Source organism: Conger conger, chromosome 11 (assembly GCF_963514075.1).
Source record: "Conger conger chromosome 11, fConCon1.1, whole genome shotgun sequence".
Lineage (NCBI taxonomy): Eukaryota > Metazoa > Chordata > Actinopteri > Anguilliformes > Congridae > Conger > Conger conger.
Window position 1 is genome coordinate 9,265,519 of NC_083770.1, and position 26,261 is coordinate 9,291,779.

Consider the following 26,261-nt stretch of genomic DNA (forward strand, 5'->3'; position numbering starts at 1 on the left):
CTTTTCTGAATTATTGTGTTCATTGTAACAACGAAGTAAAAGATGCTGTAGTACAGCCCTTAAAATCAGCCCAGGAATATAAATTCTGTCATTGCAGAAGACAAATAAAATGCTTTTTTAAGAATGTGCTCACCAGCTGCTCAGGACAGTAATTGATGTCATTTGGCGAAAATGGTTTTTAGGAATGTGGACAAACACCATCTCCCCCGGAGAATAATTGATGTCATTGGGTGAAAACATTGTTCATCATTCACCGAAAGGGACAGCTTTGGTGGGTGGCATTCATCAAGTTCCTCACATATGATATGGGTGAGCGTCACACCGGGAATACTAGCTCAGGGGTTAAAAATAGCGCCCCGGTCACACAGTGTGGCTAAATACAGCTGAGTCACAGGCATAGGGGCTGTTTTCCTTCCCTGTAAACAAGGTAGTGAAGATATACTGAACAAAGAATCACCCCTTCAAATTTGGTAAGCAATGCTCTCATTGTTTCTGTTTAATTCGCAATTCAGCACTGCAAACCGTACTTCAAAAGCATACTTTGGCCTTTTGAATTTGCTAAAATTGCTTGTCTTTTTTGGTTGGGTGCTTTGCAACAAGGTGACAGCTTTTAATGTGTTTGCAAACTACAGAACTATTAGAGAAAAATACTGTAAAATGGTTGAGAAATAAGTCAAATTTCAATAGCTGAATGAATATTACATATGCATGGGAAAAAAAAAATCAATCTCGGAATGCTATGCTTTTAATGCCCATAAGGTCATTTAAAAACAGGACGCACTTTATTCATGTTGTAATGCTTAGCAGAAGGGCTTAATAGCAGCATATACCTGGTACACTGACCGAGTGGCGTGGGATTGAGGATTCTGGTTTAAATTCCGTAGGTGTACCTGACCTCTGGTGCAGCGTTGGGGTAGTCCCCCCCCTCACTCCCCTGCGCTACACGCCGGCTCTTGAGATAGTGAGCACTGCTCCTCCATTCGGCTTTCCTGCCGTTCATCAACTTCACGTTATTGATTAACTCCTTATCTTCGGGGTAAGCGTCGGGCCAGTCATTTAGGAGGCCGGGGTTGCCCTTTCAGTTAATCCTCGCTTCGCTAAGGTGGCACGCGAGGTTTCGACAACAGCAACAGAAAAGAAATGCTACTGTCAGTCTGCGAGCCTTCACCTCTCCCCCCGCTTCTCCTCCACCATTTCCTCTGACAGACCAATTTCCTTCCTGTAATCCAGTGCCCATCACCGCGGTTATGCCTGCGGCGTCATTCCACACTGACACACCCGGGCCTGAAAACACTGAGGATCTTTACAGACGTTTGTTTAGAAAGGTGTCCGGATCGCGGGGCAGTTCCCTGAATTTATGCTCCGACGAAGAGCTTCTGTATAACGGGAGCAACAACTTGGCCCCTGTTCATTTTACACTTGTATCTTTCATTAGCCTGCCGTACTGCAAATGTACACGGACTCTCTCGTTTCATTTATTCTATGATCAAGTTATTGTGAATAAATGACAGTTCCTTGTGGTCGTATGCTTCAGGTTTGTGTTAATGGTTATTTATTTATTATCTTTCCGTCCTTCCCCTCTTTCTGTCTGTCCGTCCTCCTGCCCGTCTATGCGCTAACCTGACAGCGGCGTGACGTCATCTGCATAAATATATCCCCGGGGTAATACGGAAGGTGTCTGTTATGTTGTTGTTGTTGCGTGTAACCTTGCTTTGAATGCCGGCGCGTTTGAGATTTGTGACTTACACCATCTTTTGAATTCCCTTTGATTGCGGTGGTTTATTACATATTTCTTCCAGCAGTCTCTAAAGAAATAGCAAATAAAGTACAGCTTTGTTTGAGCCACCTCCCGAAGAACACCTTTGTTTTATCCTCCTCCTCTGCAGGTGCAATTGTATTGAAATGGATTTTTGAATAGTTTACGGTGCTTGTGGAACGCTTTATCTTCCGTTTCTATAGACTTCAGAGCGTTCCATCTTGTTTCGCTCTTGTGAGGTTTTCCTCATTGTTCCCTGATATCTGTGGAATTCAGTGCCACAGCAAGCGTCACTTCTGGACATATCTTTCCCTTAAAAACAGCCTCCCCCCCCACCCCCCATTCTGAGAGTTTGCAAGAAGCTGATCTATCTATCTTTCATATCTGGCCTCTTTAAGATGCTGCGTAGGAGTCACTTCCATCTGTCTCACTTCTTCTGGGTAGACGAGGATGCCATAATCGCGGTCTAACATGTCATAGTCTCTCTTTATCTGCTTAGGTGATGCTATATAAATCCTTTGTGCACTTTTGCTTGGTTTGGGACTTGGTCACCAGTCATGCCATGAGGCATTGCGTATTTATCCAGGATAAAATGGACTGATACGAATACATACAGAGCCATTTAAATCCTCCTCCTTTCCCTTCTTCTCCTTCTTCTTTCATTATGTTCTGCAGTTCTGGTGCAGTGTAGTCGAGTCAGTGTAAGTCTAGTAACATTAATATGCAATAGCCACCATTCTCAGTCTTCTTCATCTGTCTGTCTGTACGTCTATCTGTCTGTGTGCCAATATGCCAAATTACAAACTGTAGAGTAAAATATGCAATATTTTATGTTATGGAGGATAGGAAGCGCAGTATTTTCGTCCAGTTTCAAGCAGTGTTTTTCTCTGGAACTTCAGGCGCCTCACATAAATTATGAAATATTTTGTTTTCTGTCACATTTTCAGTTCATGTTGCATGCACCGTAGTGGACCCAGACTGCTGAATTTTAAATAGAAAAGACAGACACACTGACATCCCAATGCTGCTTACATTGGGAGTAGCACACCACATGTTTAGCAAGTTCAGCAGTGACTGATTTATGAAGATGTCTATTTCTGAATTTATATGCTCATAAAGCTAAGGTGGGCTATTTTAGATAAGCGCGCGCACACACACACACACACACGCACACACACGTATGATTTGCTGAAACGTGCCTGAATATGTTTCTATTATAAACATGCGCAAAATATTGTCCATTTGTATACTTTTGACTTATTGATTGTCAGAGGTGGCAAGTCCAGGGTTCAGAAAGTAGAAGTCCTTCCACATGTTTCCACCCATGAACTGTAAAGTACTACTGTGAAGGATTATCTTAACCCAGATGTGCAACCTTTGTTGATTGTACGAAATACATCTTAATGCTAATTATTGTTGGAAACAATTCTCGTGTTGCGTCCGTGGCTCACTAGGACATAACCAACTAACTCTTTGTTTTCTTTCTCTTTCTGTATTTTGTTCCGCAGAGGGAGTCATGATGAGGGTGTCCAAAGGCCTTGACATACCCGTGTATGACCTCTCCTTTATAAGGGGTCTATGGGAGGGCAGGGTTAAGAAATACAGGCAACGACAGAAGAAAGAACAGGAGCGCCAGGAGAAAAGTGCTCTCGTAAAGTAAGAGTGCGTAGACCCATTTCTCTGTGCTGGAACGTCATTCATTTTTCTATCTATGTTTTATTCAGGAGAAATATAGTTGTTTTTAATGGTGAAAGAATACCGTCTGCATTGGGCCCAACTCAGCATAACTGATTTGCTACGGGTGCTGGTCTTGCAGAATGAGCGGAGGAGGCAGAGAGGGACGGAGCAGAGAAAGGAATAGGGGTGAATAGATAGTGGAAAGATGTAGACATTTGCAGTTGAATTAATGTTAAAAGATGGCTGCATGCGTGGTTGGGTAAAAGATGGCTGTTTGAACATTAGCGTGTATTTGAATGAGGTAATACTGTAAGGCCTTTCCCCTAAAGGCTATCTGACCTGTGAATGAATGGAATAAACTACTGAGTGACACTAAACGTCACTCAGGCTATATAATTGCTTTCTGTGTTCTCACTGGAGCTCTGAAACGTGACGGCAAAGAGATAGCTGTATTGTTGCTTGGAGGAAGAAAACAGGCTCCATCACCGTCATATACTGTATCTGCTCTCTCTTCTCATGAACCTGCTGCAACCTTTGTCCTATTGTGCTTGTTATCATTGCCGGCTATTACACTGTTGTCTGCATTCACACAGAAGCAATTATTTTGCACTTTGCATTCTTCAAGAAGATATATCTATGTATGTATGTAAACAGTATCCAGAGCTGTGAAAAAGTGTTTGCCCCGTCATGATTTCCTCTATTATAGCATCATCCATCCATCCATTATCTTAACCCACTTATCCTGAACAGGGTCGCAGGGGGGCTGGAGCCTATCCCAGCATACAGGAATACACCCTGGACAGGTCGCCAGTCCATCACAGGGCACACACACCATTCACTCACTCACACACTCATACCTATGGGCAATTTAGACTCTCCAATCAGCTTAACCTGCATGTCTTTGGACTGTGGGAGGAAACCGGAGTACCCGGAGGAAACCCATGCAAACACGGGGAGAACATGCAAACTCTGCACAGAGAGGTCCCGGCCGACGGGGATTCAAACCCAGGACCCCCTTGCTGTGAGGCGGCAGTGCTACCCACTGCACCATCCGTGCTGCCTATTATAGCATCATTTCACACTTAATGGTTTCAGATCTTTAGACAAAATGTAATATTAGACAAAGGGAACCTGAGTAAACAGAAAATACACGTTTTAAATGACTACTTAATTAATTTAATGAACAAAGATTTCAAGCACCAATATCACCCCTGTGCAAAAGTTAATTCCCCCCTTAATCTCAAGAATCTTAAGAATAACATCCAAAGACCTGCTGGCCTCTCAAGGCTCAGCTAATGTCAGTGTTCATGACTCTGCAATAAGAAGGAGCAAGTAGAAACCTCTGCTAACCAAGAGAAACCAAGGGAAACATCAATGCTTGTCTCACAATTGCAAAAAAAGCACCAGGATAATCCACAGGCCATTGGGGATAATGTTCTATGGACAGATGTGTCAAAAGTGGAACTTTTTTTGATGATATGGGTCCTTGGAAGGAACCATGAATTCCACTCAGAAATCTCTGAAGGAGAATGACCGATCATCTGTCCTTGAAGAGCTGGAGGGTAATTGGATTATGTAACAAGGCAATGGGCCAAACAAATTTGTTCTTCAATCTTTGAAGTGATTTAGGAGCACTTGGCCATTCAAAATTTTTCTTAGGTAGGAACAAAAGTTATGAGTGGTCCCGACCTGTCGTATGAATCATATAAACAACGCATTCCATCCATTTTCTATGGAGAGGCTTTGCAGAGCATGATGGGTGCAGTCCAGGGAGTGCTGTGGTCTGTTCGGCGCGTCTGTATTTGCATATGCAAATTAAATGCTTACCGCCGCTTGCCTGGCTCACAAAACTCGGATCAAAACTATATATGAAGCAATATTCAGCAATTGCTTTGCTTATTTCTCTCCTGAAATGTTTTCAGAAATGTATTTTAGCGGATTGCTTAGTCAATTATGCTAATTTACCATTCTGAAGCACACTCATTTAAGAACAGGTGGGTATGTGTTGTGTTTATGTAGTCATTTAGGACAGTTTTCTGAAGTTAGGAGTGTTTGTTAAATCTAAAGTGGCACACTACAAAAAAAGTAAGATAAATGTATATTATGAATAAGAAAATGTTCTTGCATATGGCCCAATGATCCAAAACACAAAAGCAAGTCCACATCCGATTTACTAAAAAGAATACAATTTTTGGGGTGGGGTAAACAGCACTGTATATACTACAGTATAAACAATATATTTACTAGAGCAGGATGCACAAGTATTGTGCTTTGCGTTTTCATCAAACAAGAAGGTTTTTCTTTGTCTCTGCAAAAGACTTGAGGCCATACCCAGCTAGAATCCCCATCAAATAGATACATTTGATGAAAAATAAATATGCATAGAAAGAGATAACACAAACTGTGTGATGATAGGAATTCAATCTGGACCTTGCTGTGTTTCTTTCATAATGCAAAGTCGTGCTCCCATGTGGTTCGGCCTGTAAATACAGACTGAGTCAAATAGATTTGAGTCAGTGATAGAACTCTCTTCCTTCTTCTTCTTCTTCTTCTTCTTCTTCTTCTTCTTCTTCTTTTCTTCTTCTTCATTTCCTTCTGCTTCTTCTTTTCTTCTTCTTCATTTCCTTCTGCTTCTTCCTCTCGTCCTTCTTCCGGCTTCAGCTGCAGTGCTATTTGTGCAGGTGCAGGTGTTTTCAGGCACAGGGGATGATAGTTAAAGTGATGAATCTACATGGCCATAAAAGGGGGAAATTACAAAGGCAACAAATGAGTGAATGTTACTTTACAGTCATTTATCAGAAACCGACACAGAGCAATTTACAGAATGAAGCATGCTACTGCTCTCATACACAAAAGGTTAAGTGAAGTTGTGTAACAAATGAAATACAATAATGTCTTGCTTTGTTGACGTTAGTTCCCGATGTGTAGTACTAGATAACTCATTCCCTTGCCACCCTGTGTCCTGAAGTTGCAGTGAACTTAATATTCTCCCGCACATTGTAGTGTTATATAAGGCGAAACACACAAATCAAGTGGGATTAATATAGAACACTACAAGCCTCATTAAGCTGTGCATCGGATAGTCCCAAGGCTTTGATTCCTGGGAGTGTCTGTTCTCAAATCTACTGTAATGCAGAGATGTAGCCAGTGGGCTTGAACCCCCCATGAGGCAAAACATATGCAGAAGGTGATCCTTAAGTACTGAAATCCTGGCACCCTCGCCCTGACAATCTATCTCCTCTACACACCCCCTGCCTGCTCCCACCCCCTGCCTGCTCCCACCCCCTGCCTGCTCCCACCCCCTGTCTGCTCCCACCCCCTGCCTGACCCCCCCGCCACTCGGTTTCAAGTTTCATTCCTTCTGAAGTTCATCGGTTTGAGTCACCCCCAAAACGAATTCCTGGCTATGCCACTGATCACCGATCTCATGTACGCACCTCCTGAAGTGTGCAGGGTTCCAGGCTAAAATGTTAGATCACTGAATTTCAGTGAAATTCTCTTTCATTTCATCGACAATGTTCCACTTCCTGAAATGCCAAGGGAAGGTTTAAAGCCCCGTCATCATTAGAATTTTATAACTGTATTCATCATTTTTAAAGCTACATCAGACAACTGTAGTTCACACTTCGAGGATGTTTGATAACGAATAACTGTTCTGTGCCCAGAGGTCATCTCACACTTTTATAATGTGATTTTATGTTCCGGGATTCTTCACCAAGTTTGAGCTACCTCAAAGGACTAGAAGGAACAGACAGTATCCTCAAGTTTCAGCTCAACCAGGAATAGTTCTGGTGCACAGCAGAAGCCCCTGTCTAGATCCATAAAATCACTCGTAGTCATCACACACTGGTTTCCCCGTGGATGTGACTTCCTGAGGTAGAGACTTGCTTATGACAGGTCAGATTATCATCAAGTGTAGGCACTGGTCCAGTGTGTTCTGCCTTCTGCTGTTCTACAGGCCCACCCACTATTTCAAAGTACAGCAGAGTAATCTTTCAGAATTTCAAAATAGTGGATACTCTTTGCGTTATACTGTGCTTCACAAGTTCCCAGCTACTGTAGCGTAGTGGTTAAGGTAAATGACTGGGACACACAAGGTCGGTGGTTCTAATCCCGGTGTAGCCACAATACGATCTGCCACAGCCGTTGGGCCCTTGAGCAAGGCCCTTAACCCTGCATTGCTCCAAGGGAGGATTGTCTCCTGCTTAGTGTAATCAACTGTACGTCGCTCTGGATAAGAGCGTCTGCCAAATGCCATTAATGTAATGTAATGTACTATCAGTGAGATTCCAGTGCTGTGAGTTTGCCATAAGAATTGTCCTTAGGTTGATGCAGTAGGTCCCATTCTACTAGTCTTATTGTTACTGAAGGATAAGCCAAATATTGTAATTTACTGTTTAAATGCAAGTTACACCAGCTCAATAACTCATCTACATGGCAGTTGATTGTACTTTTTTGTAGATTTCACATAATTACTGCTTTCTCTTTTACATAGTTTGTGAAATGAATTTACAGCATGACATTGAATCCCAGATCATTCCCTTTTGCTTACAACCACAAATGTAGGTGAAGGAATTTTGGGTGAACGCTGGTTTGTTGGTCATCTTATGAGACGTCTCAATACCTGTTTAGCAGGAAAATCAAAGAAAATATTTTGTTTCTCTCTGTTGCCCTTGGAGGAGTCATCTAATGGACACTTTAGGGAAGATTAAGTTGAATGAGACCGCTTTTTAAAACAAACAGGTTTTTATTGGATATAATGTTCAGTAATGGCATGTTAACAACTATATAGCATAGCATCTATATCAAAATATGTGAAGCAGCTCTGGTAAGGGGCTATGTCCTTCAGGGAAAAGCACACCTTTCATTTTGTTTCCATATCTCTGTAATTGCATTTAATAATTTAGTCGCTGATGGGATTTATAGGTGCACTTATCACGTCCGTTTTAGTGCAGTTTATTCTCAGTGACAATCTCATGCTGAGTGTTTTGCAGACTTTTCATTAAAACATTACACACTGCATTATCATTACAACGTAGTGCAGACAGTGAACTGCACTCCATCTGGACAGGTCCAACATGACAAGTACAAAAATGTTGTCTACATTCTGAACCAAAGACAAGGGAGTGGCGCGCAGTACTGTTGCAAAGTGGGAGCATGAGGACCGGGCGGATTTGTGGAAATGTCAGCCTGCCGAGAAACACCGGGCCTTGGGTTTCCCCTGTACCGCTGCAGGTCTTCTGATAGTTAGCGGTGACACTACAGTACGTTCCCGAACTGATGCTGTCAGCGTTAGCGAAGATGAGCGGCAGCGGATAGAGTGAGCGTGGGAAAGACGTCATGACAGCGATGTGTCACCATTTGGTATGCGGTCTTGATCACTGCTGTCTAGACGTGAGCGGGGAGAAGTTCCAACAGCCGTGCGCTGTACAGCTCAGAGCTCTCTGCATGTCACTGGAGAGGGAGGGGGGGGTCAAGGTGGATATTTCTGTGAAAAAATAGAGTTTGGTCCCATTATTTGCTTACATTTTTGAGGTTTCTTTTACCCGCACCTTTTCTGTCGACCCATGAACTTATTTACTTGGCTCTGCTCAGTATCTCAGCTACTGTATGTCTGTGGCTGCAAATTCAACTGATTTACTTCATCCTTTATTCACTGTTGGCGGGACTGCAAATACTAAGGCATTTGTGAGTTATATAATGTTGGAATAACACCTGCCTTTTTTTGACAACGTGCATGTCAAGTAATATACACTCAGTGAGCACTTTATTAGGAATTTATTATTCTATTTTTTATTATTATTATTCTGCTGCTGTAGCCTATCCACTTAAGAGGTTTGATGCATTTTGTGTGTTCAGAGATTCTGTTCTGCATACCACTGCCGTAATGCGTGGTTGTTTTCTGGCAGGGTTATTCACCTTTCTGGCAGCTTTGACCAGTCTGGCCATTCTCCTCTGACGCCTCTTATTAACAGTGTGTTTTTGCCCGCAGAACTGCTACTCACTGGATGTTTTTTGTTTTTCGCACCATTCTCTGCAAAACTAGAGACTATTACGCGTGTGTGAAAATCCCAGGAGATCAGCAGTTTCTCAAACCACCCTGTCTGGCACCAACAATCATTCCACGGTCAAAGTCAGTTAGATCACATTTCTTCCTCATTCTGACAATGATGACATTGGCTCAGGAAGTAAGAGCCTGACAGGTGGAGGGTTGCCGGTTTGATCCCGTCCTGGGTGTGTCAATGTGTCCCTGAGCACGACACCTAACCTCTATTTACTCCTGACTGAGCTGGTTGGTGCCTTGTGTGGCAGTCAATTGCTGTTGGTGTGTGTGTGTGTGTGTGAATGGGTGAATGAGAAGCATTAATTGTACAGTGCTTTGGATAAAGGCGCTATATAAATGCATACCATGTGTGGCTGTGTGTAGGCTACTCCTGTTGGCTGTGTACAGGGCAGGGATATCAGCGGTTATCTTTTTAGCTGCCATCCTGCAGAGTCCTTTGCACTGATGTGTGGCAGTGTGTAGGCTACTCCTATAGGCTGTGTTTTGGCCACACACGGTCACTGCAGCAACACTATGAAACACTGCACTCATCCCCCGAGCATCCAACCTGAACAAGCCCTCGAGCTGCTACGCTCTTGCTTCGAGCAGTGTGTGCTTCTGACCTAGCGAAAGTTCACCCGAATCTCGAAAGAATCGCCTGCTGTATCTGCCCAGGCGGGAAGAGACCTACTTGAAAGCATGCTATACCCACAAAGGGCTATACACTGGGTCCGAGGGTCCTCTGGGTTGAATATATTATGCAACCTGTTAGAGGAATGGCTTCGCTTCTTGCATAGTTAGAGCATACATTCTGTTTTTGAGTGACCTCTGTTCAATATGCAGAAGTATCGTCCAGGGGTGTCTCTGAGACGTCAGTTGCGTTGCGCCGGTGTACTTTGCGGGTTTTTCCTCAACATTGAAGATGACCTATTCCCTTTTCTCCTAGGCTCAATCAGCAGTGGCACTATCGCCTTGAGTGCAGGACGATGAAAGTCACGGAGATCACCGAGCTCCAACAGTACTTGGAGAGAAAGACCTTATCTGATACGAGAAACTACGATGGGATTTCAACCCTTCAGCCCTGCCAGAAATCCTGTGAAGCAGGCAAGTCATGCAGAACCTTTATCCACTGTTTAGAAAAGGCATTTTTCACTGGAAATGGAACCTTTAGAATCTAATCAGACTCAAACCCAAGAGGACAGCTCAGCACCTAATGGCAATTGATCTCAATTCAATGTTCAAAGTCCAAGTTTCCTAAACCACACAAATATAAAGCCCTGGATTGAATCAATTTTTGTCCCTAACTTTGATTTACAAATAAATGCTAGGGCTGCAAGTGTTTTGGGCAATTGCTGAGCTTGGCAAACTATGTTTGTGAAGAAAAGACTAACACATGCATTTATTTCTCCTGGAAGTCTCAGTTAAGTACGAATGTTAACTGAACCAATGCTGAAATGTCTCGCTTGGCAGAACATAATTGGTTCAGCTTAGACAACATGGCCCTTGGTCAGTGAATAGCGGCTCTTATAGAATAGAATCTTTGTTTGAGAAGGGTAAGGCTCCACAAACACTTATATTTATTTGTTTGTTGGTCCATTGCATATGACAACATTCATTATTACACACAATACTGCATTACCTGGAGTTAATAGTTATCACAAATGTATTGGTTTTTGGGTTCTGCCAGCATCACAGTTCTTTTACACTGAGAGAGAGAGAAACAGGCTCGTTCTTATTGGCTGTGGCTCTTCACATACCTAAAGAAACAGTGCAATATGCACATCACTGTGCAACTCAATTTCACCTTGTGGAAGCTTCACCAGTCTTTCATAAAACCATGGAAGTAGTCTCCATAAAGCCTGCATAATTCATATGGCTATACAGTATGAACAATACCTTTTTGATTGATCAGGTGAATCAGAAAAATGGGGCTCTGTTGAATCAATTGAATCAGTTGTGCCCAGTTTGATAGCCCCACGAAAGAGCACCACCACCAAAGAGCATCAGCGAGTCCTTAGATTTAAAACTCCATAATAAGGAAACACTCAGGCCATAGGAGAGTTATATTTTATATGTTCCCTGTTATATTTCAGTCATATCAAGGCAAAGTTCCCCTATCAGAGCAATGGCTTCTCCCAGCAGGACAGAACATTTTATTCCGGAGAAAATACAGCCAAATGACCCATTGAGTATGCAATTGGCATCCAGAAAACCTCTTAACTCTCACTGAGTTTCAGTCTGCAAGGGGGCATTTCCTCTGACTCGCACATCTCTCCTTTTCAGATTCGGCCCAGAAAGTTCAAATCGAAGAACAGAGATTTATTTTTGAGCTGGATGATGAAACGAGAACGGTATTGACCTTTTCTACATGAGTTCAGATTTCAGCAGTGATGCACAAAAACTATACTTCATTTCTATATATTTCTCGCTGAATTATTGGTTGTTTTGCTAACTACAAACAACATAACTCTGGAATGACCATTGTGTGAACTGTTACTGTACAAAAGAGTAATATGGTATAAAAGAATAATGTTGGGTAATCTATTGTCTTGCTTATCAGTAATGCTTAATTTTCTAAAACTTATAATACATTTCCCATGAAAGCGTGAGTGTGAGTATCAATGGCATTTGACAAAGTGATATTAAAATGTAAAGTTTATTATTTTCTATTTCAGGAACTCCCTGATTACATTCAAGATATGACACACCTTAGACAGTGGCACATACGAGGGACTAGAATTCAGAAGATACCAAAATACATAGAGAGATTTCAAGAGCTCCAGGTGCTGGATGTACCCAAAAATGGCCTTGAGGAGTTACCAGAGGAAATAGGTGATTACATGTCTGTATAGGCCGATCTGTATGGGACACTAAGTATGGTGAAGGTACTGCCCATAGTTCACAGAGCTTCATATTGTGATGTTCAAAACACAATGTCTCATCTAATGAGTTTGCTTATAGTTCCGTTTACAAATAAGTGCTTTGCTATACAGTTTATGTGGTGTATATCGCCATGTCCTATAGAGAATGAGGTTGAAGTCCCATGTTAAAATCAACATATCTGTTTAGGACTTAACCACTTTCAATGTTCTCTAAACCATGAATACCCTCATAATGATTCTAATGGCTAAAGATTCAAGAGATTTCTTCCAGTAATTCCAGTAACTTGAAAGACATGCGCACACACATTTTTGGAATTAATATCCAATCACCTGCTGCTGACACAGGGAAAATGTGACACTGAATAAAAACAGCATTGCTTCAGTGATGCACTTGAAAAAAATTAGCAAACAGAAGAGACTGATGGGGAAAAAGTGAGAGACATTCCTGATAATGATATTCACTCTGAAAAACCTTTCTGATCTCCTTGTGTCTTTTTAATAGGCAAACTAGTTAGCCTGAAGGAGCTGAATGTAAGTTATAATAAGCTGTCAAATATTCCTCCGGAACTTGGAGAATGTGAGAAACTGGAGAGACTGGAAGTAATTGCAAATCTTGATATCAAGGAACTGCCGTTTGAGGTAAGATTCTTTTATTTATGCTTTCAATGTAGCAGTGACGTCCAATAGATGTTTTGCAAGTACCCTGGAGATCCATTAATGTTCATTCCCTTAAGATTACCTGACAAGTCACCTTTTATACTTACTAAATAAGCTAATTGCAGATAAAAGTCTCATTTCCAAGCTGTCAGCTCTTGTAAAACGGCTGATTAATGTACAATTTAAACCACAGGAATATTTTTACTTTAAATTTAAATAAGGTCAATTTGGGTTTCTGGAAAAGTCAAGGCACCACTGCAGCAGTGAAATTCATCATTGATATTGTGTGCTATACAATAGATGCCGTTACTTTTTCCGAAGTGTCAAGGAATTCTTTGGAGTTTGCAGCCTTGATGTTATACATAGCCTGTTTCTTTATCATGAGTATATAAAATGTTATGGTATTCTGAAGGAAGCTTCAATTGGTGCGAGAATGTCAAAATTTTACGCGCTGACAATAAATCCCTTCTCATATGTTCAATAAAACGTATGGTTGAAAAATGGCTTATAAAGAGGAAAAGGAATTTTCTTCCTGGTCAACCCTTTAATGTTCTGCTCGACTGTTTGCCAGTGCGCATCATCATTTTCCCATTGCTTTTTTCTTGGTGAGGAGATTAAAGGGTTAATTACAATCCCCATGGTGACTCAGGCCTATAATGTAAGTTACGTAAACAACATGCTCAAGCTGCAAATCGGTCATAATGCCAAATATTTATCTGTGTTAAAATTTCAGCTCAGTAATCTGAAGAAGCTCACCTATTTGGATTTATCGGCAAATAAACTCTCCTGCATACCTGTCTGTGTCCTTCGTATGTCAAGCCTACAGTGGCTGGATATCAGTAACAACCTGCTGACAGATTTGCCTCAGGACATTGACAGGTACGTGAAACCCCAATGACACAAGCCCCACTTACTTTCACTGTCAGCCTGTTTCTCTGTCCTGCTGAAGAGATTAATACCACCAGTCAAATGAAATGGGCCAAGGTGCGGAACCAACCAGAAGGAACGGAAGCCCTTCTGAAACCATGTATCCGTGCAGCGTAATATATTAGATTCACTACTTTGTATCTGTGCTGATCTTTATTATTATTATTATTATTATTATTATTATTATTATTATGATGATGATGACGTAGCCATACTTAAATAAAATAATTTGTTTAGGGTTGCCACTGACCATGGTCTGGATACATTCAGCATTCCCACATAACTCTGGCTACATGCAAGTATTAGTGTGGTGAAGGTTAAATAGAATTATTATTTTTCTTGAGCCAAAACAATTGAATTCTGTCGTTGACACACAAAGACAAAAATATACTCAACACTTCATGTAAAATCCAGGTGCGGCCATCTTGAAATTACCAGCCACCAGCTGTTTCAAAACTTAGCTTGAGCTGGTCAAACCATGTTGACTGTGGAGCTAGTCTGAACAGGTCAACCAGGTCTGAACTGGTCAACCAGCTACCAGCTGTTTCAAAACCTAGCTTGAGCAGTTTTTTTTCATCAGAGAAGCTTCTGTGTTCTTAATATATTGTGTATGCATGTCTTTGGGTGGCATGCAGCATAATGATAAGGGTAATGATAGAGGCTTGTAAGTCCAGAGTTGCTGAGTTTATATCCAAGTGGGCCATTTAGCCCTTGGGACAGGTATTTAACCTGGCCTGTGTAAATATTCAGCTGTATAAAGGAATGCTAGTTAACATTGCAGGTCAATCTAGGTCAGAGTGGCCCTTAAATGCCTTAATGTAAATGTCTTTCTGAAGAGCAACATGCACTTATCTTGAGGAAGGTCAGGTCACTCAGTCTTAAGATGAGAAACAGAGATACAGTACTGCATATATATAGGGCCTGATTTCTCAAGACCTTCAGCATGCGCAAAACTTTTTAACGCACACAAAACTAATAACACAACCAGTGATTGATGCAAAAGTTGGTCATGTTGGTGTTTTTGCTGAAATTTTTTGTTGTTTGTTTCTAAAGGTCCCATAGCTGTGATTTAAAAAAAGGGAACCACTATAAAATCCATAGTGTGTTCTCATTTTGTGGAATTTTATGTACACATTTGTCTTTAAAATCAACCTATTGGCACTGAAGTACACCTGTACCTCTTTTCTGAAAATTTTGCACACAGCTCAATACCTAACCCCAGATTGGATTTGGACATCCTGGATGGTTTAACTGTTAAAACATCTTCATTGTTCAAGTAATGCTGTTAGCCACAGTCCTCAAAAAGCACAAGTCTCATGTGAGACTGGTCAATTCTTACAAGGAAAAATTCCAAAAGTGGAAAACCCTACGTGACCTGGGGGACCTATTTGGAGTGATGTGGCTACTGGATATGTCACCGTCTCCTGCAAGAATTCACATTACCGTGCCTGGCTAGGACCTGGGAGAAAATGAGAAATACAGGACAGTTGTGTCAGGAGATTGTTTTGGGCAAGAATTGGAGCAACAGCCCAGCCCAGACTCTAGTTTGACGTTATAGATACTGTGCTTTTAGAGGTCGAAAACCTGTGCAAGAGATATCACACCATTATACTCATGGTCATTAAAGCCTCCAAAGAAACATTAGAAAGCAGTCAAGATTATAATTTGAAAAATGCCATCACCATAATCAGGCTATTTCAGTCTGTTCTGACTTGAATTCCTCCAAGTTGGAATTCAAGAGGTCACTGACACTCTTTCTCTCCTTTATATTTCTCAAGGTTTGCATGAATATAAAGTTTTACACATGTTATTATTTCACATAATATTGTTATTACAATAGACTGTTTTGATTTTGTAGGTCATGGAACTGAAACTCAGATCAATCACAGGTCATGCCATATGAAATGGATTAACTGTGGTCTTTGGTGAATTACAAACATGAAATGACAAAAATGTAACTGTACAAAATTATGTTTTAAATAATTTAAATACATTGCCTTATCAGAACAATAACAATATACAAGAAATTGAAGGCAATAGGTTACCAGTTCTCAAGTTGTTTACTTGTTCTTTTTTTAGGCTAGAAGAATTAACAACACTGTTTCTTCATAAGAATAAGCTGACATACCTGCCCATGGAACTGACAAATATATCTACCCTAAAGATGATTATTGTCAGTGGTGACCTATTAGTCTGTCTTCCATCAAAGCTCTGCGATGATCCAGCTATAAAGTAAGTACAGTACCTTACCTGATGTCTAACACTCCATAGAGACACTAATCAACTGTGTGAAGGTTTTGAACCTAATTAAAAGTAACAAGTATAAAAAAAGACCCATGGCAGATTGATTCAGATTTGCCTAGCCCTGTTCATAGCTTGCCTGTTGCACGGCAACACTTTTAGCAATGGCAAGTGTGGTGTGAAGCCTACAGGGATGGGATGGGATGCTTATAAGCTTTGTGCTGCAGAACTGAAAGTCATCAAGAGTATGTACAGTGAGCTCCATGCTTGGGACACATTTTTTCCTGGATTTAGCTTTGTACTCCACAAATTTAGATTGTGCAGAATCTCAGCTTTTCACTAAAGGGTATATCAATTTTGGTTTCACTATGTATAAATTACAGAACTTTGAAAGATGCTAATGTTCATTAAAACCAAGGATGCTGTACGAAACTTTCTCGAGTGTGCAGCAGTAAAACTACATACAGTGCTGCTTGAAAGTTTGTGAACCATCCAGACATGATCATTGTTTTGTGAAAACCCCAAGTTGTAAAGTAGATATATTTTCATTCAAAAGTGGTTTATCTCACAAAAACTGAAAATTTGAGATGTGCAAAAGTATGTGAACCCTTTTAGTTAGTAGCTGGTGGCCCCTCCTTTTGCAGCCATTACTTCAACCAGATGTCTTCTGTAACCACTCACCAGTCTCTAGCATCTGCCTTTGGGGATTTTTGCCCACTCCTCCTCGCAGAACTCAGCCAGCTTAGAGAGGTTGAGATCTGGCATGTACCACCCGCTTGAGGTCTAGCCACAAAATTTCTATTGGATTGAGGTCTGGACTTTGACTAGGCCAATCCAGAGTATGAATCCTCTTTCTTTTAAGCCATTCCTTGGTAGTTTTGCTGGAATTACTTTGGTCGTTGTCTTGTTGCATAACCCATTTTCGGCCCAGCTTCAACTCCCTGGCTGATGGCAGGAGATTCTGATCAAGAATTTGTTGATAGGCCTGAGAATTCATGTTTCCCTGGATAATATGTCATCCAGGTCCGCAGGCAGAGAAGCAGCCCCCGACCTTCACTTTTCCACCACCGCGCTTCACTGTTGGGAGGAGGTTCTTTTCTTGGTGTGCTGTGTTGGTTTTTCTCTAAACATGGCTTCCAGAAGGCCTCTGGTTTGTCCAAGTGCTCTCTGGCAAATGGGCAGCTTTGTTCTTTTTTGAGAGCAGAGGCTTCCTTCTAGCAACTCTCCTATGAATGTCATGTCTATTCAATTTTTCGTCTGATTGTAGACGCATGTACATTTACCCCAGATGCTGCCAGAGAGGTCTCTCTAGAGGTAATGTATGGGTTGGCCTTTACCTGATTTTTTGGTGCTTCTTGATGATAGTTTTGATGGGCGTCCACTTCTAGACAGAGTTGTGGTATATTGAATGCCCTCCATTTGTAAATGATTTGTCTTACAGTGGATGGATGGAGCTGAAATCTTTTGGAGATGGTCTTATAGCTTTCCCCAGGCTGATGGGCTGTGACTACCTTCTTCCTGATGTCCTCGGATATCTCCTTTCCTCTTGGCATTGTTGACCACTGTGGGTACACGTTGGCACTACAGTGGTTTGGTTGGTTTCCTCTCTCTTTTAATCAGTGTTGCCCAACTCCTAAGGATGTCTCATTTGATTGGTCTGCTTAATTTATTAATTAAGCACACAATTGTGTTTCACCTGAATATGTTACATACTTGACTTTACCAATGCAGCTGGGGGTCACTTACACATGCAATTGATAAACATAAACCACTTCATATATAAAAAACTGGTGATGATAAAATAAGAAAATTAGGGTAAAACAACAGAAAACTCTAAAGGGTACACATACTTTCAAGCAGCACTGTATATTTAGAAATATATGTAAATCTTCCAATTTCATTGCAACTGACACCTGACCAATGTTGTAAAGATTCAGCAGTACAGTGCAGCTCATATCGTGCTTATGAAGACAGATTCAAAATACTGAGGGTGTCTACATGCCTATTTAGCAAATACAACTTCAGAAATAGCCTTCAGAATCAAAACAAAAATAAGGATGTTCATGTCTGAACATGAACACGATAAGAAGAATTAGAATTTGTGTGTCGCTGCTGGCTATGCGGTGACGATATACTGTAGACCTGCCAGATAGCCTGCTCCCATGCACCTCTCTGATTTTTAACTTCAGGCTGTTTCTATCGATCACAGGAGTTTACAGTGCTATACTACTGTATTGTATTTGGTCATGGCCCTTCACAAATTTTCAGGAGATCATCAAATTTGGATGTTTTGACATCAACAGTAGGGAGAGAAAACTTTCATTTCTGGGAATATAGAGCTGAGTAACTGGTAAGTCTGTATAGTCTGTTAACAGTCCATGGTCTATCCAAAGAATAATCAACTGAAATAATGATTCTTGATTTGTTGAACCTGGCAATGCTCAATTAAAAAATTCTTTCCACATCATGCCTGTAGTCTGTTATACCATCTCCACTCACAGCGTTTGATTTGTCTCAGCAAATTAATCATAATTTATTTTGCCAACAACGGTATGCACAAAGAATATTAATTATACTCAGATTTGCCTCCAGGTTCAGATGTCTAAACTTAAAAAAACTCAGCATAAAGGCCACAATTTGCATTTAAAATGAAGTTTTGCTAATTAGTATACGTTGCACACATTAAAGTCATCATCCCAATCAAACAAATGAATGTTTATTGCAACACCACCAGAAAATGTGGCTGTGTGCATTTCTATGACTTATGGTACAAAAACTCATACATAAAAAGGAGTATATTTAAGAAATACTCCACATATAAAGCTTTTGAATGCTATGCACCAATGGCTCCAATGTACAGTATAGTATGTTTGACCAATATAGTCACTATTTTATATTGTATAATGTTAATGAATTAGTTCTGTCTTGTTTTAGACATATACTAGCCTTTTCTTTTGGGGAATTGCATTGCAGATCAATAGCCAAACATATTTATAGGATGTTGAATTGCAGTATGGACAATAGTAAGAAATATTAATATTTACTGTAAGTCTGCGCATCCACACATGAATATAGGGAATCAACAATTGTGCACAGCACGCAAGGAGTCTAACACTACAGGCTTAGTGATGCGTGGAGATTTTGAAAAATAATTGCATTTGTAACAACTCTCCCAAGAGAAATCAAATCTCTAATGGACATAAAAAATGACTGGATTCATATAAGTACACCTTTGAGCAAATGCTACAGTTTCTCTATTCAGATATTTTTAGATAATCTCCAGAATCAATGAAACAACATCTTTATGCAAATGTGATCAACTATATGCAGCTTAGAGTTAATAATTGTAACTGCTGGATGTAGTGTTAATTGGTCCCTTCTCACCTGCGAATGTGTGCCAGCTGGGGTAATTTAATTTATGCTCATTTTTGGAGTTGTCAAGGGCATATGGTTCTAATGAGTATGCATTGAAAAAATCATGAACTCAATTGCAAAAAGTCTAGGGCGCCATTTTTTTTTGCAGCTTCAACCGTTCTAGCAAACCACTGAATCCAAGTACTCCTTGATAATTTATCTTTACGTGGTCTATGCATATCATAATAAATAATTCCATGTTATTATTTTTTAAATATCAATCGAAGGATAGGCAACGCAAAATAATAAACGAGGGTGCCACTACAGTCATCTTCCACTTAACTCCGGTGTTGTTTTGGTAGCGTGGCTGGATTATACCACGGAGCCGTTAGGAAGATGAACGGCTTTCAGGGTTTAGCTTGAGAATTTCCAAGGTCCCTCTGCATTGTAAGAAATGTAAAAAAAACTGGGTTATTAAAGTGCAGGCAGCCGAAGTCTTCTGCGTGAATTATGAAGTAGGCCTACAGTGTGTGCTTTTGTTCCCTTATACTGAGTAAACTGCAGGACCCGTTTGCGGTTCTTGGTAGCGTACTCTTCACAGTACTAAATTCCGAGGTCACACGATTAGATGTTATTAGACCACACGAGAAGACGGGTAAAGAGAGCAGAACGGACATCACTGTGCGACGATGTCATTCTTTTTTTAGGATCTAATAAATCGAACTCTATCATTGCAGCTCAGCTGCTGCTGTCAGTCCCGAGCATTAGCCTGTGGTTTTAGGTGTGCTGTACTTTAATGCGCCTCTCTTCCAGGAGGGTAGGGCTTTATATTAATAGTTCTCAATCTGCTGGTCAGGAACCACAGTGAACCCTGCAAGGGTTTGAGGTGGGTCAAGAGAGAAAAAAACGTTTACGTACATAAAACTGCGCATTATAGACATTCACACCAGGAAAATTAACAGTGCACGAGTACAATTTAGTATACGTTACCTATTTTTAATTGAAAAAAGTTTCGATGTCAATTAAAAGCATTTTAATCCTAGGCTACATTTTTAGAAGGGGCGGGTCTCGGAAAATGTTCTCAGTTGTCGTGGTGTCAGAGAGTTTGGAAGTGTGTTAGTTTGCCGAGTTTTTATCGGTGTAAATGGTGTAAGCCTGGATTTTATTTCTGTAAAACTTAGTGCTCCTTGAATTTGACTTTGCAGCGCTGCTGTCCTTCATTTTCAGGCTCGGAGGACAAAGGGTCAGCGAGCCAATAATAGAGCGTGTTATGCTACTGTTTAAACCCCTGCTAACAAAGGGAATTAGAGAAGGATCCATTTTGGTACTCTGCGATGTCTTCTGTCTGTTAATACTGCGTGTAAGTGACTGCAGTACAAATGTACGAACACGATTCTGACTCCTTGTGATGATTTTGAAATCTAATTAAATCAATTAAACCAATTACCGAAATAATTTTATTGAGCCGTAAAACCTGAAATCAAAACGGAAAATATGAGCTGTTAAAAGACTGGGCCCATAATGTTGTCACCTTCATCCAGAGAGATACAACAGAACATCTTTAAACGTTTCCGTCATCTATTGCATATTCTGTCTGCTCAAGCTGAATGTCGTTTGTATCCCCTCCAATTTGTTGCTCGTTGGAAAACTTTGCTCGTTGCAAGAATTTGCTCCGCGGAAGCAAATACAGATTTGAGCCGGAGGCAATTTAGTTTCTCAGACAAGGGAAAAACGACACAGAAGCATGGATACAGAGTGCAAGGCATTTTGATTTACCGACAGAAATATCTCATAAACATAAACCTTTAAATGTGAGATTTTAACAAGATAGAAGAAAACGGCAGTTTCTCAGAATGGAATTTATCTTTTTGGTAACCATTATCTCATTGATGGCACAACCGGTGGCGTTGCACGATGTGCTCTTTAGCTGACGGCTCATCAGACAGTTTTGCTCTGGGGAGTAGGGGAAACGTCCCGAAAGGCAAGTGCTATGTCAAAACGGTTCACCGCGTGCTCTCAATTATTGTGAAAAGACACACATGATGGGCTGTCATTTATTAAACCTGGCTTACCCTTTATAAAATGATGAAATGCTGACCAGTGATTTCTCAGGCAGAAAGGTCGTTGGTTCTCAGGCGTCGTCGTAGGAGCTGATATCAGTGGGGAAAAAGGTCAGGAAGTAGATTCTGTGTATGGAAGCCAATACCTGGCCCTACTGGGACCGAAAGTAAGATTTGAGGAGCGCCATACTGTGGTTCACTATGCTGCAGCTATCAAACGACCAGCCACTAGTTATTACTGTGTGTAAGGTGACTCACTAAAAGCATTGTAACCAGAGGTGAATGCTCAAACCCTTTTACATTGCTTTCATTTTTAATTTAATTTAGAAAATACTAATGTCCGTTAAAACGAAGGGTGCTATGAATGTACTAAAGTAAAAATACATATATATTTTTTAGAAATTTCTTTGCTTCAATTTCCATTGTAACTGACTACTTGCTGATGTTGTAATGAAGTATCACCTGTTATGAAGTGGTCATACTTAAAAAACGATTCTAATATGTTTCTTTGAATATGTTAATTGGATATTTGAACATCCAATTAATGATAGGCTCCATTTGTAGAAGGTAAGGATACTGTGTCATGAATAGCCGTAACAACTGAATACACATGTATTCAGTTGTTACGGCTATTCATGACACAGTATGACACAGTATACTTACTGTAATGTGTACTCAGGGATTTCAGTCATATTCTTGATGCAGAGAGACTTGTTTCAGATTCATTACCCTGTATGACAATCCGATTGATGCTGAAGAGCAAACGGTGCAAGATGATGAAATGGAAACTAATGAAAAAAGGCGGAATCTCGAGGATAAGGAGTTTATTGACACTTACATTGAAACCCTTAAGGATAGAGGTAAGTTAGTTTACCGTAACATCATGTGCTCATAGTTGAACTGTCTTATCACTGTTGGGTGTCTTGATTTTTTACCCTTGTGGAAATGCACAATATTGCAAATATATTGTAAAATATATTCATAAAATATATTATCAAGATAAAATATAATGGTCAAGTGTATTGTCAAGACTAGAACACTTGTACTATATGCTAATATACTAATGATGACAACAGGTATTGCAATGTATTTAAAAATACTTTGTTGTGAAATATATTTCTATTTATGAATATATTTTCCAGAAAGTGCATGCATTCCCAGTATATAGCTGTATGTTCCATTACCATATAAGTGGAGGCACCCTTTTCCTTTCAGAAAGCAGTATTCATACATGTCCCACTGTGTTACAGAAACTGCTCCATCATACACCACTAAAGTCACTTTTAGTTGCCTCCTATAACGACATCACGTTCTGAGGAGAAGACTGATGGGAGGATTTTCTGAAGAGCACACGTGATGAAATTTGACATTCAATCATTGATGTTTACCACCTTGTTCAAGAAATGGAGATTACTTTATTAAATTTTATCCATGATGTTGTTGTATATGCACAGTGGTTTGGCTTAAATATTATGAGGACACATACAGTATGAGATGATTAGGTTTAGTAATCAAAAGTCTCCTGAATTCCTGAAAGTCTCCTCAACATTTTCTGGAAATATATAAGCCATTAAATAACAAGTTTCATAAGTAGGCTATTGGAACAACCAAATTTAAATTGCTGCAGCACAAGGATCATTCATTGCTAACTCCAATTACAGTCAAGCCATTAGCCACTATTGGCATTATCTTACTCACTATTGTGCCCCAGCTTTCAGGCAATATCTGTCTCTAAATTTGACTCACAATTAAATTAGACAAGTGGAGATCTTTTTTTGTTTCAGTGATTTTTTTCAGAGAAGAAGCTATTAGCAAAGTCACCACGCATTTGATTGTCATGTTTTGAAGAAGGCTAATTGAGCTGAAATTCCTAAGCATGACCCTATAGCTAGTTTGAAATATTTTGCGATACCAAAGACAGTAAAAGCAGTTGCTATCCATTTGAGGGAGTGAAACTTAACTTTAATTTCTCTTGGAGCTTAGAAGTCCAATTCATTATTTTTGTGAAGTGCACAAGATGTACCATGAATTTGACAGAGGTGTAGAAGTGTTGAAGAATACAGGGGTTAGTATTGTACTTTAAGAAGAACAAATTATCAAAGTTGGGCTGCCTGCTGGCGAACTATGTAATTTACTCTAGTTATGCAAATATGGTAAATGGTTGGCATTTATATAGCGCCTTTATCCAAAGCGTTGTACAAGTAATACTTCTCATTTGCCCATTCATACACACACACACACACACACACACACACTCACACTCACACACACCAACGGCAATTGGCTGCCATGCAAGGCACCAACCAGCTCATCAGGAGCATTTAGGGGTTAGGCGTCTTGCTCATGGACATTTCAACACACCCAGGGCAGGATCGAACCGGCAACCTTCCGACTGCCAGACAACTGCTGTTACTGCTTGAGCCAATGTCACCCCTCTACATATATTTAACTATATCCAGTGAAGAACCCATATAATATTCATTGTAAATACCAGTTTTGATGAAATGTTTTTTTGTAAATGTACTCCTTGCAAAATTATCTCTGTTGTCTGATTATCACAAACTTCACCTAAATCTCTAATGCTGTTTATATGTACATATGTACTGCACCTGTAAGAGTTTTAACAAGAAAAAATTAATTGCTTAACCTATTATCTTTGCTTTAACTGTATGTGATGGGAGCAGTGTCTTGTTAAAGGACTGTATGTGCATAATGAGATCATTGCAATATAATGTTTATGCTCTGTTTCCAGACACTGGAAAGGGCTGTTCAATGTTTAGCGTCACTATGTGTATGCGAATTAAAGTCATGTATTGTTAAACACCAGTGTGAAAGGCCAATTCACCAAATTCTTTTTTCATCAGTGATTATTTCATGTGTGCCAGTATGAGACCCAGAAAATATTACATTCTGGGGTTTTTAAAAAAATGAGGTTCTACTATGTGTTGTTATAATGTAACATTTGTCTTCACTGTTTGCCACTATTAGTGAAAATAGAATAACACTTGCATTTATTTGTTCATTTTGATTGAGGCCTGTGTGTTCACAAAGTTCAGTAAGCACTTGTAGCCTCTTAAGTACAGCTTAACACTGGCGATTTCCAGCTTTCAGAATTTACATTTTGTAGTGTTTAAAAAATTCACATGTGCCTATATACAGAAGTTTAAATGCAAAGATCCTGCTAAGAGTTCATTTTAAGATAAAAGAACGTGATCAAAAAAGTTGGAATGCAGCATGACTTGTTTCACTCTTTTGCTTTGGTTATTCAAGGTTATTATGTTAACTGGTGAACACCTCAAAAGTGTTCTCACCATCAAAAATGAAACTTTACAGGATTTTTCAATGATTATGGCAGTAGGGAATTGTGCAACACACTAGAAACCGCTGTTTTGATGTGACCAAACACTTGTTGCGTGTGCAATAGTGAGATGCTTGAACTTTGGTTGGCGTATTATTATTATTTTTATAAAAATGTAATCTGGATGGTAGTCAGTGTGTTTACAGATTGAATGCATTTCTACATCATAACATTGTAAGTGAAGTTAATAATGGCATCAGAAATGTTGTATAATTTCATTCTGAGAATAAACATTGTTCAGAAACATTGTGCTTCACTTTGTCCTATTGAACTACTAGCGATCTGGTGTTTGGTGATCCACTACTTTGCCTGCATATCTCATTCTTGGCTTCATGTCCTGTGTACGCATCATTAGTCGTCTCATACTGAAGATGCGGATTGGCAGAGCCCCAAGTCATTGGAAACAAATGAACTGTACTGTAAGTTGGAGGTAACATGAGAGCCACAGTGCTGATAATGTGATTTTTCATAAGAAATCAGGAAAAATGACCCGTTATGATAAAGAAAGGACTTACTGATTGCTCTGATAGAAGTAATGACGTGAAGTGTGGTGTGACTTTTGACATTGGCCTATTTTGTCAATGAGACTGTTTGTGCCCAGCACTGAAAATGCAAACAGTTTTCTTTCAAGAACTGAACAATTTCCACATGTAATGTGTCGACCTCCGTTTCATTTTCTACAGAGGATTCTGAGCCAGAAGGCTGTGATGTGCACTTTACCATGGTGAAATGAAATGGCTAGCCTTCTGCCTTCAGTGGACTCTATGAAGTCTCATCCAGACCCCCAGCGCTTTTCCAAGGAAGCAGCACCTCCTCAAACTTTTAATTAAAATACATCTCAAATATTTGTTGTAAGAATACATAACTGGCACATAGCCGTGGTCGCACAAAACTTGTTCGTGAGCATCGGAGAGTAACCATGAGCTCGTAGATGCAGGAAGTGGATTAGATCACCAGAGGCCAAACATGTTGAAAAATGTAGGCTAGCTATTTTAACATCTTGTAAGACATAATCACTGACTGATAATTAGAGTACTCAGTAAGTACCATGTCCTGCTTCTCACTTCCTGCGAGAGCTGTACAGGGAATGCTGGGTAGCTAGGTTCTCACTAAAGACAAATATACATAGCTGTTGGCAAATCAGTTTGATTTAGCAATTATGGCCCATGGTTTGAAATTTGCGTCCTGAAATTGCTGCACCAACAGGCCAGAACATCAATTGCTTGGCAACCTCTCTTGTATTATAAATCATTGAAGGTCAAGTGAAGCATTTAAATGCCAAAGGAGTATTGACCGCATACTTCTG

The 26,261-nt window shown here is 40.1% G+C and overlaps 1 protein-coding gene across 8 annotated transcripts; it reads left to right on the forward strand.

The window, feature by feature from the left end:
- Positions 1 to 382: 382 nt before the first annotated feature.
- On the forward strand, positions 383 to 25,201 carry lrrc2 (leucine rich repeat containing 2). 8 transcript variants are annotated; one of them, XM_061261683.1, is made up of 12 exons: positions 434 to 470; positions 885 to 961; positions 3,265 to 3,412; positions 10,423 to 10,580; positions 11,760 to 11,827; positions 12,152 to 12,308; positions 12,861 to 12,997; positions 13,749 to 13,894; positions 15,147 to 15,218; positions 16,022 to 16,174; positions 22,318 to 22,457; positions 22,848 to 25,201. In XM_061261683.1, exons 3-12 carry the CDS (start codon positions 3,273 to 3,275, stop codon positions 22,895 to 22,897), a joined length of 1,221 nt encoding a protein of 406 aa, XP_061117667.1. In that variant the 5' UTR covers positions 434 to 470; positions 885 to 961; positions 3,265 to 3,272; the 3' UTR covers positions 22,898 to 25,201. The 8 variants fall into 8 exon arrangements, with proteins under 8 accessions (XP_061117666.1, XP_061117670.1, XP_061117672.1 ...); XM_061261682.1 differs by lacking the exon at positions 885 to 961 and having other exon boundaries at positions 383 to 470; XM_061261686.1 differs by lacking the exons at positions 885 to 961; positions 22,318 to 22,457; positions 22,848 to 25,201 and adding exons at positions 17,451 to 17,497; positions 17,625 to 18,650 and having other exon boundaries at positions 383 to 470.
- Positions 25,202 to 26,261: the final 1,060 nt, after the last annotated feature.